Source organism: Atractosteus spatula, chromosome 17, assembly GCF_055471065.1.
Source record: "Atractosteus spatula isolate fAtrSpa1 chromosome 17, fAtrSpa1.hap1, whole genome shotgun sequence".
Taxonomy (NCBI): domain Eukaryota; kingdom Metazoa; phylum Chordata; class Actinopteri; order Semionotiformes; family Lepisosteidae; genus Atractosteus; species Atractosteus spatula.
This window is the reverse complement of record NC_142722.1, coordinates 11,038,481-11,053,177: the sequence shown is the minus strand read 5'-3', so window position 1 is coordinate 11,053,177 and position 14,697 is coordinate 11,038,481. Positions and strand designations below refer to the sequence as shown.

Here is a 14,697-nt window from a genome sequence, read left to right as displayed (position 1 = left end):
TTATAACATGGCTTCTGGAATTCTACCAGAGCTCTAATATCGTCTTTTTCCCTCCTTCCACCAGGTTTCCTCAATGAGCATCTCACCAGCGGTTTGATAGAACATTGCTAGAGCCGACCGGATTTCTTCACAGCGCACAGCAAGGCGTCCGTGCTCAACATGCTGATAAAAGAATACCGTATCCCTCTGCCCATGAGCGTGGAGGAGTACCGCATTGCACAGCTCTACATGATACAGGCAAGCAAGGCTGGCTCTTGTTGTGGTCTGTTGTGCTGCTTGATCATGGGTCGGCTTGGGATAGTGTCTTACGGGTCAGTACGGCAGGCAGGGGAAGGGATGGCTATTATTTCAGAAGACTAATCAGTGTAAGTGAAGCTGGTGTGACCCACTTTTTTTTTCCACAAAAGTTGATCTATTTCAAATTGTAACTTGAGTCTTTCAGAAAAATCGCCAAACTAATGATTAAATGTAAATGCAGGCTTTTGTTCATCGGCTTGCATTTAAACAAAGGCTAAAACCTGGTCGGTAATGCTCGGGTTAATACGGTGGATTAGGCTACGAAAACAGACATTAGTTGCGGATAAATGCCTTTGGGATTTGCCTCTCCCTAACTTAGTAGGATAGGAAAAGATTTAGGACTGGGAGCGCTAGTGACCACAGGATGTACACCTGAGCTAGAGAAATATGTAAAGCATAAGACTACGCATGCTGTGTCATTTGCATTGTGCATAGGTGGTTGAGTTGATATTGAGCATTGCTGGGTTGCAATCCAATTTTTATTCCAGTTGTTCTAATTTAGCACACAGCTGCAGTGAGGCGTAGTATTTAGAATAAAGCTCACCTAAATAATGCAAGCCAGAGGCTCAGATTTATACAGATTAGTTCTAACAGCATTGCCCAGTAATAAAGCTTATTTCTGACTACATGACGAAAACCACTGAGTAATCTGCAGAGATTATGGTGATTAAATTACTGCTGAATGTTATTGCTTGTTTTTTTTTTCTGGAACAAAGCCAGTCTTTTAGATTTTTTAATCAGATTTCTTGAATTGCAGCGCTGGGGGAGGGCAGTTGAAGCTTGCATCAGCAGAAGAGCTGCAATGGAAGCTCACAGTGTGTTTTGTCAGGTTTTCATGACATCAGACTCACTAGCGTTCCAAAGAAAACACAATCCCATGGAGTGCCTTCTCCTGAGTGTTTTATTTTAAGGGAATGACCTCCCTTTTTTGTTCTCTTTTTTTTTTCACTGCTTCTTAAATTGTTGTCAGTCCCCTGAGGCCACCAGGAGATGCGGCTGTGCCTTGTGCTAATTTGCTGTGATGATATTATCTTAAACTTGTCTGGAGCTTCAGACAACGTTGGCTAATGGTCTATAGGTGCTGTTTGTGAAAGAAATAAAGGCACTGAAGACAAACAAAGCCGTTTGCAAAGAAAGGATGTTTCCCTGGAAGACTAAAAGCACTTGGGAAACGATGGTGGAGAATATATAATTGATTTCTTCTCCAGTTTACATTTAGATTCTGTCTAGGACTTGTCGGAGCCCAGTTACAGAGATTGATGATCTAGGATGCATATTTGAAACTCTAGGAGACAGCACCTGTCTAGTTAAACCTTGTAGGAGGCCTATATGTAATCCTGATGCACAAAACCTTTTATTTCCATTGGAGTTATTTGCAGTACTGTGTTTCTTCAGTGCCTTGTTGTGGAAGTCTTGTCATGGCCAAGTTGCATATAAAGTGCCACAGGTGCTGCACTGTGCATTTCTGATGAAGGAACAGTGAAGATGCTGCAGACATGAGAGAGAGAGTGGAGTACAGGAGACTGCATGATGGCTGTTTTTCATCCAGCACTGAGTAGCATGTAGCAGATATACAGTAGGAAGCAGCTCCTTACACTGAAAGCAAACCTGGTTACGTACTTACTAGCTAGTAGCCTTAACTTATTAGTTACATATGTGGCCTGTCCTCGCACTTTTACATGCTGAGCCGCACTCTTCAGGAGCCTGTACCTTATCAGTGGGCGTATCAGAATTGTCTCAGACATGTGACTTTGTTTCTGCGGTGTGCGGTAGTGCAGTACGTGGATCAGTTCATGATGGGAGGCATTATTTTAAGGAAGGAGCCTTGCTGGTCACTTGAGGTGAAATGCACTAAGCTAACCAGCCCCTTTCAGAATAGCCCTCCTGCACAATTGTTAAGATCTGTGTTCATCGCTGAGTTTGAGTCCTGTTCTCTTGAGGGGACCACATCAAGAAGGAGACGACAGCAGGGCCTGTAGGATTTGGCTTTTAATATGGAAAAAAATAACAGGTGCAACTAAAAAATGTGATAATCGCCTCTGTACAGCAATCCTACCTTGGAACTAGGCAGCCCTCAAGTCACTCTTCTCATTGGCTACACGGGGAGGTGGGAAAGTAGCTGGTAAGCTTGGTTTCAATGTGAAAAACCCCATCAGTGCGAATAAAAAGGAAACAGCATTTCTAGCTTTCTTTTGTGAGAAGAAGCACCGATGGCTAAATATTTAATAGCAGTGAAACCATTGGTGCAAACTCCCCTCCAGAAGAATGGAGCCCCCTAAGGGGTTTTTGCTGTGGAGAGCCCTCTACCGTCCTCAGGGTTAGACAGTTTTTGGAGGAACAGAGACCTTCCTTTTCAGTGTCATGCGTGAAGGATGTACCTTGCAGCCGAAAGGGCACTGCAGACCTGCACTCTGGGCACCATGGTTACTGGTGACATCATCGAGTGTTGCATTCACAGTAATGATTTGTTTGCGGAGTGGAGAAGGGTGGAGGTTGGTGGGTGGGGAGGGGGGGGGGGGTGGTTGCTGAGAGAAGATAGCCTCTGCCGAAGCCTCTAGGTTGCTGATGCAGCCGGTGTCTCCATGGCAACCGGTGCTGCTGTTCAGAAATGTCCATCTATAGCATGAGGCTGCAAGCGGGCTGCATTAACATGCTTCCTTTCCTCTGGAATCCTCAGGAGACGGAGTGCCCAGATTCCAAGGGTCAGCACCAAAATCCCGTTTGCAGTATCAAAAAGAGGATTTCAATGTGCTGTGCCAGATCATTCATCTACCAAGCGTTACCAAGAGAGACCAAGCGTTAATCAGAAATTGTTGCCCCAGCCTTGTGTGTTGTGATTTTCCGGCCAGCGCTTGTTGTGTTTTTTTCTCCTTCAGTTTTAATGACTGCAGTTCCAACTCCATATATGGATTTTTCTCTCCTTAATGATTTGATTTTCTGTGAAAAGATATGAAGCAAGGGAATAGAGGGTGCTCAGGTCGAGCAGCTTGTGAGCAGGAGCTCAGAAATGATGCCAGACGAGTGTGTCAAATAGGTCTCTCCTCACTGTGAGCTGAACAAGTCTTGAACTGCAGTGTCTGGTCTGTGTGATCCCTGTAGCCTGTTTGCCATTCATGCCTCTTAATCATTAGGATGTTTTATTGCATCACATTGTTCATCTTACAGCATTTGCTAATCAATAATAGTGAATTTAAATGAGGTTATGACTTGTGAATTCAAGACTGCTAACTGATCTAAGCTCATTAAAGTTGGCATCTAAGTGTATTTGTTTCATTACAGTGTAATTTTCAGTGTGTGTATAAGTGATACGTGTCTCAGGCTGACTATGATTGAATTTGCACTGACCAACAGGAAGGTCACAAGGTTTTGCCACTTCTGTTTCAATTAGTATTTTACATGCTTTCTTTTAACTTAATGTATATACAGTATGGCATTGTATACATTGATGTGTACTGTAGTGTGAACCTTAATAAAATCATTGATTGCATTGAATTTGTTGTAAATTAGCAAAAACTAACTTAAAACATGTTTTTCAAGAAGGTCTTACTCTTGACCTTACAGTAGGTTTTAATTAAAAAACCTTAACACCACAAGCATGAAAATGCAGAACGTACAAGTAGGATGTAAACACAAGAATAAATCTGTACTGGCTTTTTTGAAGTTTTCCAAAATTGAGGAAGAGGATAGGATGAAGAGACCGCTACCTGACATTTCTCAGGGAAGAAGAAGAGGATGAGGAGGAAGAAAGATCCACTTTTTTCCCTCTTGGTTGGATTCCATTCGGCGCAGAGATTTGAAACGATCCAGTCAGATTGTGACTGACTGGAGAGGGTGTCATTTGTCACTGGGCTAATGAAATGATTTTTGCAGGCGCTGTCGGGCTTGTGTGAAGCCAGTGCCCCTGTGAGCACAGCCCCTGGTCTGGCTAGCCTCTGGTGCTTCCAGGCGGCTCTGTGGGTGCTGAAAGCAGACTGCTGGTAATGAATTACATGTCAGATGTAATGAAGGCGTGGAGCAGCTCACTGTTTACAGGGCTGATGGAGGCAGGGTCCAAGGCCACAGCTGACCTCTGCTGTTTGCCGAAGGTATTCCTCCACAACCAGGCTAGGTGGGGCGTCCCTGAAGCACAGCCATTCCGAAGGCTGTGCAGGTGCTTCTGCTGGCAGTGTGGATGCAACCTGATGAGTAAGCAAGGTGTCAGAAACTCTCCGCCAGTCTACAGGCTCTCTCCTGAGCAGGGCTGGATTTTGGTGCTCGTAGGCCCTAAGCACTTTCACTCTGAAATGTGCAAAAGGAGGCATAAACGCCAATTGAATCACGTTGATTAACATGATGCACTTTAAACTATTCTAGTGCTAAACCACGTGGTTGATGGAGCGTCGAGTGACCATCACTTGGATGCCTCTAGTTTCCAGAACAGCCACTAGATAGAGTATGATTATTGATTTGGAGCACCTAGAGTCGATCGCAAGCATGTTGTTTCAGCTCGTTTTTCATTAGTCACTAGCGTTTCCCTCCACTAGGAGTTAGTCACTAGGCACTGTGCTGCTGAAGCCTCTGTAAACCACTTGCCACCCCAGTATTAGGACACTCTGGTGCTGCTGCTGCAGAGCTGCGTCATCACTTAGACCAGAAGGGAGAGCTGTCCCGAGCAGCAGTGAGGCACGGGTACGGTCACCACGAGAGTCCTCGCCTTCCTCTGCGCGCATCACAGCACGCTTTTTGCAAAGTGTATCTGTGGAATTCTTGAACTGTTCTGATGTGCACGATCCTGGTTAGCCAAAACAAGCAGACTTTAACAAGGATTGCAGTTAAAACCTGGAACACACGATGGGTAGTCGTAACGGGCGGAATGCTTTTGTTAGCATTCTGAGTGCCGGATTAAATTAACCTAAGGTTTTCACAAAGTAGCAGACTGGATAAAACTAAAGATACAGTAGGTGGTGAAGGGGCAGAGCCGTGGGTTGAAATTCAAACCATTTTCACCATAAGAACAGTTTAATTCGGCATGGCTGGGCTGTGTGAGAAATTTCCGCTTGCGAAACTGACGGAATGTTTTGTGAATACTAAAACTCACTCTGTCTAAGTAACTTTGTGCTTACTCGCATGGCTCCGTTGACGTGTTCTGCTGTTGTTTTCTCTTTATTACAATGACATTTGCTAAGTTGCGCATATGCATTCACAAATTTGTAAAAGGTAGAAGGACAGAAAGCTAGAAAAAGAGTTAGGAATATTCCTAGAGTAATCCATTTGATACCATTTCTTTTTGCTTTTGAGAATGTGTGTCTGAAGGCCTGCTTGCACTAAGTATTATTATGTATCGTATGGTATTTACCCCTACATGGAAAATTCCTTTAATTACTCTTGGTGTATTTTATGAATCTTTAATCTTTTCAGCCTGTCTGTAAAACCTCTCATTTTCCTGCTTACAAACTCAAGCAGGGGATGAGAATGTAAGCCGAGGTGCTTAGAGAGGACGTATTACAGAAGTAGAGACAGGGGTTCTTCCATGAGGCCAAGAGCTTCCATGTATCTTTGATGTTTTCTTGTGTTCCTGGAGTATACTCAATGTCCTCTAACTCAGCTCTCTGTTTGAGTTTTTTTTAATGAATGCTTGCTTGTCTTGGGGGCTTCAAGGATGTCAGTGGTCTATGGGGAGTGCAGTCCCTGGAGTTGGTGCTGTCTGTGTGCATGTCAGCAAATCATTCACTGCTCTGTGGAAGATTCCCATCTTTGAATTAATTCACTCTCTGTGGCTATGCACTTTAGACCTGTATTCCAGTGTGTACAATTCATGCAAATCAGGCTCCTGCTCAGCCACCTCCCTGTCCCTCTGCTCAAGAGATTTACTTAAAATGAGATTGATCTATGTCCCATTTGAGCTTCGTTTTAAAACCTGTCTACTTACACCGTGTACTCTAGGTACACTCAAAGATTGGTGGTCACACAGTAATGAGTTTCAAAACAGCTTGATCGTCTCATACTTGACCTTGAGCTTCTGTACTAGGACAAAACTAAGCCTTTTCTGAGTAAAGAACAAGGAGATGAGAATCTTTATTTCATGTTTTTCATACTCGTAATTATACATTTAGAATTGTATGGGTCTGGAATTATTCTTCTATTGAGCTAGCAGTGACGAGGTCAATGACCTGCTTGATTTCCTGTATGTCGGAACTGAAAGCCAATGCAGTCTTGTAGTTTAAAACAAAAAGAAGGAGTTGCTTTTGTGACTTCCACAGTAAAAAGATGCAATGTGGCGTGCTTACACTTTTTTTCTTTTTATTTAGGTCTTTTATAGTTAATTGAACACTTTTGGCTTGGTCTCCTGCATACTGTTCAGATACATTTATGAACATGAGACATCTTGTGCAGCACAAGTCCTACTCTGGTTGACTTCTCTCACTAAATCGGGAGCAAGTTTGAATTTGTGAAAACAGTGTTTCTTGGCGTTTGTAGCTTAGGTGTTACATTTAAACATTTTTCTTGGTCTTTCCTATTTGCACGACTCTGCGTCTCCCTCTTCTCCTCCACTGTGTTTCATCTCCATTGTTGTTTCTGTGGGAGAGTGCTGGATATCATGCAGATCTCTCCACTGCATTACTGTCGGGAGTTTACCTAGTTGCTTTCTTGTAAGCAGCTACTAAAGAGTAGTGAATTTATTTCCTTTTTTAATTCAGAATTGCTGATTTTTATTATACCCAACAAATTTAGCAGCAACATTTATTCAGGACTCTTCTCATGCCGACAATTCCTGTACTGTACAAAGAGAATGAGGACTTGCAGACATCCTACTCCAACACCTTTCAAATTGGCAGGGCCATCTGTCTTTTGACACAGTGCAAGCAAGTACTGTTCCTTACAGGGGAGTTAGCACAGGCTGATGTCACTGATGATGGGCTGATGCCTGCAGGTGACCAGGAAGCCCAAGGAGAAGACCCAGACTACTTATTGGCCACGCTGTACTGTTGGCCACACTGCAAATTTGTATGCTACCACCTGTGGCATTTCATGCTATATCCCCAGTTTTATGCATTGTGGTCTTGTTCTAAAAACGTGATTCCTGTGTTGCCCAATGCCTAAAGTAACTTCTTTGTTACAAATAAGGATTATCTCTTACTCCTGATGGCAAGAATCTTAGTCTCATCAATGATGTTAAAAAACATGAATACACTACTCCTTTAAGATATTATCTTTTTGTAAAAAAAAGTATTTTGTGGTACCCTAGAGAGCACTGTACCCATTTAGTGGAAGTCTTGTGTAGAATTTGTCGGAACCTTAATTAGAAACAGGCTTAACTTGAAACAGTGCTTGTGCAACATCCCAGTAAACAAAAACAGCAACACCCTTCACAGGCAGGACTGAGCTGGAACCAGGCAAGCAGTGCAAGAAAGTGTCGTGTGGTTTCTGCATACAGTAGCATACACACCAGTAACAGCTACAGAGAACTGTCACATGCAATTCATCTTAACTGATTTGTCGTAATTACAAGGAGAAGATCTGCAAAGCGGATATATCATTTTGAAAGGAGAAGGCGGTATGAGCATATTAGCAGGAGAACCCTAATTAACTGTCCTACATGTTCTAATTTTAGTGGTTTCCTGTGTTTTTGCAGTTCATTTGCAAATTTTCATTGTATCATTTTAGTTAAGGGGAAAAAAATGATCAAAACACGTTAGCAAGAGCTGAAGAAAATATCCAGTCATCTTAAATTCTATAAACAACTAATGCTACAGACAGTTGCCGCATCATACCGGTTATTCAACTTTTACAGTTAATTAACTTTTCGAATGGAGTGGTTTTTTAACTGGTAATTTAAAAAAAAACAACTGCATTAAAATGATTTAACCTACATACAGTGCATTAATGGTCTTTATGCTTTATGAAGCATAGTGTAATTGTAATATTCATTAATGATAAGCATCTCTTCATCAGCATTCTTTATTAGATACAGAGTTTCCCTAATGCCTAGCATGGCTGTGCTAATTGTGATTGCGATAGGGACTTTAATCCAATAATGGCTCTTCAGAGGGCGAGAGTGATGCTCTGTGTTTACTCTGATGTTTTGCGAGACCCATCTTAATAAAAGCCTTTAAGTAACTGGCATTCTCACTAATCATGGTGCATCTGGTCTCTGGGCTCCCCATTCTGAGTAATATAATGCTATTACTGTAGCTGGGAGGGATCTATGTCACCATCTGTCCTGCAAAGCTGTAGTTGGGGAGGATGGAACAGAGTGACTCCAGTGCTGAAGGAATGCCCGGCTTCCCTCTCCAAGAGCACTGCTTACAGTATGCACAGGATGCTTGATGAATAATAAACCAGTTATTGCAGGAGCAGTACAGCAATTGGGGTCATAGCCTGAGAATCGTTTCTAGACTTTCTTTGGTTTCTTTTTTTAAGTCCTGAAGATAATGGAAAGTGTGCCTGTGAGCAAAACAAATATTACTGTCTGCTGAGTGAGTTTCAATGGGGTGGGAGACGGGAGGTTCTTCAGCATCTACAGAAAGAACACTGCTATAAAGCCTATTTACCTTCAACGGATGAGGGAAACGCACATTTCTAAAGCATTTCATAACCTACCGCAGCAATTCAGGAGTCCTGTAAAACTGTTGTTAAACACCTACTGAAACTGGTGATTCTGATGTTTGCACCAAATTCAAAGCAAAGATTTTTGTTTCCCTTAGCAAAGTCAATAATTTTAACCCTTTTGAAAGATTTATCACTGTTTGTTTGCATCATATTTTTTTTCCCCATAGTTGCAGTATGCCAAACATTCACAAACAAACCCTTTCTTTTGATTTATGACATGTTTTATCAATCTGCTTTATGACATAGCAAATAGCTTAGTTTCAGTTTCCTTTACAGCAATTTTTGTCATCTAATGTGCTGTGTTACAGTCCTGTTTTATAAAGGTACTGCAAATATAAGTAAACAGAAATAATTGTGTATGTAAACACTCACGAATGAAATCTTGGCTGCCTGTTTGCAACATAACCTACAGTATAAGTCTTTAGTTTACAGCTTTTTACTGCTATTCTGCTTTCAGAGCTTGTGACATGGAGCTGTCTCGAGTGAGAGGCTGGAACAAACCTAAAACAAAGTGGTCTTTACAGTATCTGTCAGCTCATCCAATTCCTTAAGACACCTTTACCACATTATTGTAGTTAAAGGGAAGATGCAAAACTCTTGCTTTTGAACTTTCCCTACCAATGGTTTAATGCCTGTAGTTAGGCTCTCCACCTGCTATGCGTCTCTGAATTGGCAGTCTTTTCGATTTTGCTTATTTCAGAATGCCAGAGCAGAGTGGTGTCGACAAGTGACTTATCTTTTGTCAGGAAGCTGCTGACTCCCAGGAGTTTGAAAACCCATCTGGCCTTCACACTGATCTAGTGTTTCACCCGGATGTTTGCCAGAAACTTTTGAGATTGATCGGGCAGGACTGTTGGTTCCTGTAGCTGCTTCTCTGTGGCGCAAAATACACAGCTCCAGCCTGACGCTCTGGTGGCTCGGTAACTGTGTGCAGCTCTCTTATCAGTCACTGCCTTTGTGTCTTAATCAGTGATCTGTTGATACAGGTTCTAGGTTTCCTGGCCAGATAGCGTATACAACATCCATTGCCATTTTTCCTAGGCAGGTCAGCTTGCTTGGATGCCTGCCAAACAGTCTTTCCCTGAAAATTAAATTACAGAATTGCGGACCATAAACCATATTAAATGCTTTTGGGTCATAAATATTTCACCATCCTGCATTTTCTCTGGGATAAAGTGCAGGCAGAAGAGGCTTGGCAAGATGCAGAGGAGACACAGCTGTGCACAAACAGATTTTCATGTAGTCTTTTTTTTTTTGTCCTCCACTCGCTTATGCTGTTAAACACGGTACGAGTGTGTTAATGGAATTTTTTTTTTTGTCTTCCAATGTGCGCGAAAAACAGTTTGCTCCGCATAAGTTATTCATAGCAACGTGTAAGATGCAAGTTTTGTGGAGCGTGATTTTGTGATGCTATTTTCAACCACGTGCACTCTACTGCACTAAGCTAGCACAGTACAGCGAAAGATGATTGAAAGATGATTACCAGCAAATGCGTTTTGACCCACATGACTTCTGTAAATGTGTTGCTGTATGTGCAAATTACATTTCCATCACTTCTTCAGCAAAATAAAAACTCCAGCTGGACGACAGCTACAGTGTTAAAATGTTTCGGAGATCTAAGATACAGAAGTATGCTATAAATATGCAGCAGCAGTTGCTTCTGCTTCTTGCTTTTCATCTTTTAAGTTTTTCTGCTTATTTGGCATTGAGTTCCAGTGTATTCAGCGCTTGACAGAGGATCGTACACTTGAGTCTTACAGCATGTCACGTCAGTAAAGTACATGAAATCATTAGGCCTTAAGGAAGCTTTTACATCTCACCGTGTACCATTAGCTGTTGTCTGCTGTTTTCATATGAACTTTTACAGTGGAGAACATGTCTGACAAAGTCACCGGTATCCTTTCAGTTTTCTTTATGATTGTCTTTCCTCCCCGGTCAAAGGTTGACAACAACTGACAGTTGCTTTTTAAGGTTATGTTTATTATCTCTAAATGTTTTACATCTTACCAGTTCCTGGTCAAGATATACAGTAAAGCCATTTTCCTTCAAAGATAAGAAAACTGTTGAAGTTTATTTTCTTCAGTATCAGCTGGTTTCTGATTTTGCTCTTGCCTCATGTGCGGGTTTCAGTTTGTGGTTATATTGTCTGGGACTGAAGAAAGGGAGATGGTTGTGAAGGATTAGTCAAGATGTCTGGAAAGGCACAAGTGAGTGTGCACCTTGGAAAGATTTCTCAGTCGTCTACAAGTTAAGACTGTCTATGATAGTTGGAACTAACTTCGACAGATACCAGGATGAGGTGAGAGACGTACTCTCAATGCCCTGTGGAGATCAGGGAATGTGTGAGGGAGTTGGTCTACTGGTGAAGCCTGCAGTGACAATTGCTCTTCCATTGCAGAAGAAGAGCCGTGAGGAAACATGTGGCGAGGGCAGTGGGGTGGAGATCCTGGAGAACCGGCCCTACACAGACGGTCCTGGTGGCTCCGGACAGTACACTCACAAAGTCTACCACATCGGCATGCACATCCCCAGCTGGTTCCGCTCCATCCTTCCCAAGGCTGCTCTGAGGGTGGAGGAGGAGTCCTGGAATGCCTATCCCTACACCAGAACAAGGTGAGTGCAGAAAATGCAAAAAACAAACCTGAAGGTTCCTGGTTCGTGTAACTTGGGAAGATGCAAAGCATGGTGCATGTACCCTTTGAAGGTGCAAAATGCCTGGTGTATGTATCCATTGAGGGTGCAAATGTCCGGTGTATGTGTTGATTGAGGGTGCAAAAAGCCTGGTGCATGTGCCCATTGAGGGTGCAAACAGCCTTGTGTATGTGCCCATGGAAGGTGCAAAAAGCCTGGTGCTGTGTCCATTGAAGGTGCAAACAGCCCAGTGTACAGGATGTGCCCATTGAAGGTGCAAAAAGCCCGGTGCATGTATCCATTGAAGGTATTAATTGAATTTTACTGTACCACTTTTGCTGAGAGTCTGAAAGCAATTGCTTAGTTACTGTCATGGGGGCAAGTGCTACAACAAAATACAATGTCAGTCAGTAGTGCAGCAGCAGACATAGCAAGTAAACTGTGGAGTGTGGTTATAGGAAGACATCTACCTCCACCTAAATGTGCAAAAGCCGACATTATCTATCAGCAGGTGCAGTTAATGAAGGGGGAAAGTTAGTGGCTGTTGCATCAGTAATTGGGAGGTCATAGGTGTGCCTTATAAGAACTGGTAGCTATACCTGATAGATGGTACCCATCATCACTGCATCAGTCAGCTGACCTATAACTACTTTTCAACAGAAGGCATTGAATATTTTATTATTTGATTATATCTGCTACTCTTTTGCTTGGATGTGGGCATTCTAATGAGCTGTGTGTTCATATTTGTAAAGATAAGGAGACATCAAGATACAATGATACAGTGTTGACGAACAGTTTTTTCCAGCAACGAGGATCTGAGAAGAGATTTTGTCTGTCCCTCCAGACTTTGTGTTGCGCCTGTGTGCTTGCTTAGTGTATGAAGCTGTAAAGGGACATGTGAGAATCTGTCAGACTGTTGTATTTCCGTTCTGTGGCCTTTTGTGAGCACATGTCCCAGGAGGCATACTGAGATATTGCCTTGAGCCGTGCTAAACAAGTGAGATTTTGTCCTCAAGCTACTAATCTGTGCCTCATCAACATTGCTAATGTCTCCAGTCCACTGTATTTTTACACCTTTGTTTATTTATTTGTTAAAAACCCTTTAGAAAGAAAAAAAGGCTGAATTCTCATCACTTAGATTACTCTTCATAGTTTAGAGGCAAAAAAACAACTTGATTGGAGAACACTCTGAACTGCTTGCCTGTTGCTTTTTTAATTTAAAAGACAAGAATGAAAGGTTCCTTAACTGTTATTCTTCTGGGATCGTATCTGGCCCCTGTGGATGTTTTACACGCTTTTATTAAAATTAAAGGTGACAACCGATGAGCACAAAAAATGAAAGTTGAATCTGTTTCCAGTTGCAACTCTCTCAGCCACATTCTTCAACTCTGAACAACCAAAGAGAGCCAGTTCAGAATCTGGGGGTGTATTCTTCCCAGGAAATTTTGGGTCCCACTAAAATGTTTCAGAATTATGTAACGCAGACTGAAGAGGTGTGTGAGAGAGCCGTCAGAAGACGTGCGTCCTCTGAATGAAATCCGTGGTATCTCTTGGCGTGGGGAGCTGTGGGCACTGGACAGAACGCCTGTCGAACACATGCTCCTTTTGTCAAGCCATCGTTGTGGAAAGGAAGCGGGACGGAGGAAGGGGTGGGTGACAGGCTTATCAGAGAGGGGCAGCAGCTCCAGCTGAAGATTGTGATAAAGTCTCCTGGCTGCAGCATGGCATTTCAGCTGTGGCTGCCTTTAAGCTCAGCCACAGTGCTCCTCTGAGACAGGAGATTGCTCGTTCCATTCTTGTCTTCCGTACTGACCCCCCACAAAACCCCTGATTATCCAGAACACTCTGGATAATCAGAAAACAGGAATGGTCTGGATTTCCAAAAACAAAAAAACGTTCAGTTAAACATAACTTGCGGGGTTGACGTGGGCTAAAATTCAATTCACTGCGTTTAAAGACCAGGGACACACTGAGAAGTTAATTTATGTGTTTATAGTTTACAGTATTGATTGTTTTTAATTGTTTGTGGTTGTGTTTTGATTCCTTCATGACAAAATGTCCAAAGGGCCTCCTGAGGTGAACAGACTGGGTACACTGGGCAGTCATGCTTGCGAGTCTCCACAGCCCTGCTGTTTTTACCACACCGCAGCACAGCTGAACAGACCTTACCAGACTACTGACAAATAGACTGGAACCAGAAATGTCTGTATTCCTTTATTTCAGGATGTAACACCCCGTTGACGAAAATCTTTTTCAAAAGAGACAAAAGTGGTTCCGCTGTATGCTTTCTTTTTTCACCCTTTCCTTTTGTAAATGATGTGTACGTTTTGTGCTGATAAATAAAAATGGTTATTTTATATTAGTTATATTATTGTATGAATAAATAATAGTCCAATCTGTCCATCTCAATTCATTGCATCTCATTTCAAAGCACCCTTGTAAACTGTGTTTCTGAACCCTAGCTGTAAACAACAAGAAATGAAACCATTGCAGCAATGAATCTTAACCTTTCTAATGTCATCTAGAAGCCGGATTCCAGAAGTACTTGTCATTCGTGGTTAACATGAGTATTTCTAGCTGTTCTGCTTGACGTTCTGTGTAGAGATGCTTCTTAAGGCCAGTGCAGACCCAGAGCTCTCCAGCCTGGGTGAGAGACTTTCAGGGCAAGCAGACCTAAGGATCCAGCTCATCTGGGAGACTCACCCAGCAGCTTCTCTCAAACATGGATCAGCTGTTTGGAGAGGTGGTTAGGACTCCGTTCTGTGGTCCAGAGATTCAGGAGTCCTAATCCAAGGCAGGCTGCTGCTCTTGTATTCTTTCACAAGCTACTTCACTCAGATTGCTCCAGCAAATGCCCTGCTGTCTAAATGGGTACTCTCCAGGTCACCACTGTAAATGAGAATTTGTTCTCGATTGATCCATATGGTTATATAAAGGATTTGAAAAAAGAAAGGCTTTCACAGATCAATCAGACAACAAGCCACCCGTCTCGCCTGCTAAATTAAAGAGATGTGACACAGCCAGCGCTGGCCCCCACATTTCAAACAGCACATTACAATAAGAGTGCATCTTCAGGGAAGAGAGAGATGCAGCCTCCTGTCAGAGATAATTGTCTCCAGCACTTGACCTTGGGCCTTCCCAGTATCAAGTGCAGCTTTCACAGATTAATAATCACCTTAG

General features: G+C 42.6%; 1 protein-coding gene across 7 annotated transcripts in view; it reads left to right on the top strand.

The window, feature by feature from the left end:
- Positions 1-14,697, top strand: part of pitpnm2 (phosphatidylinositol transfer protein, membrane-associated 2) — a 103,998-nt gene that overhangs the window by 51,505 nt on the left and 37,796 nt on the right. For all 7 annotated transcript variants that reach the window (XM_088935522.1, XM_088935524.1, XM_088935525.1 and 4 more), the window contains 2 exons: positions 65-237; positions 11,285-11,499. In XM_088935522.1, coding sequence (XP_088791648.1) covers positions 160-237; positions 11,285-11,499 — 293 coding nt within the window. In that variant the 5' untranslated portion in view covers positions 65-159. The remainder of the gene's footprint in view (positions 1-64; positions 238-11,284; positions 11,500-14,697) is intronic.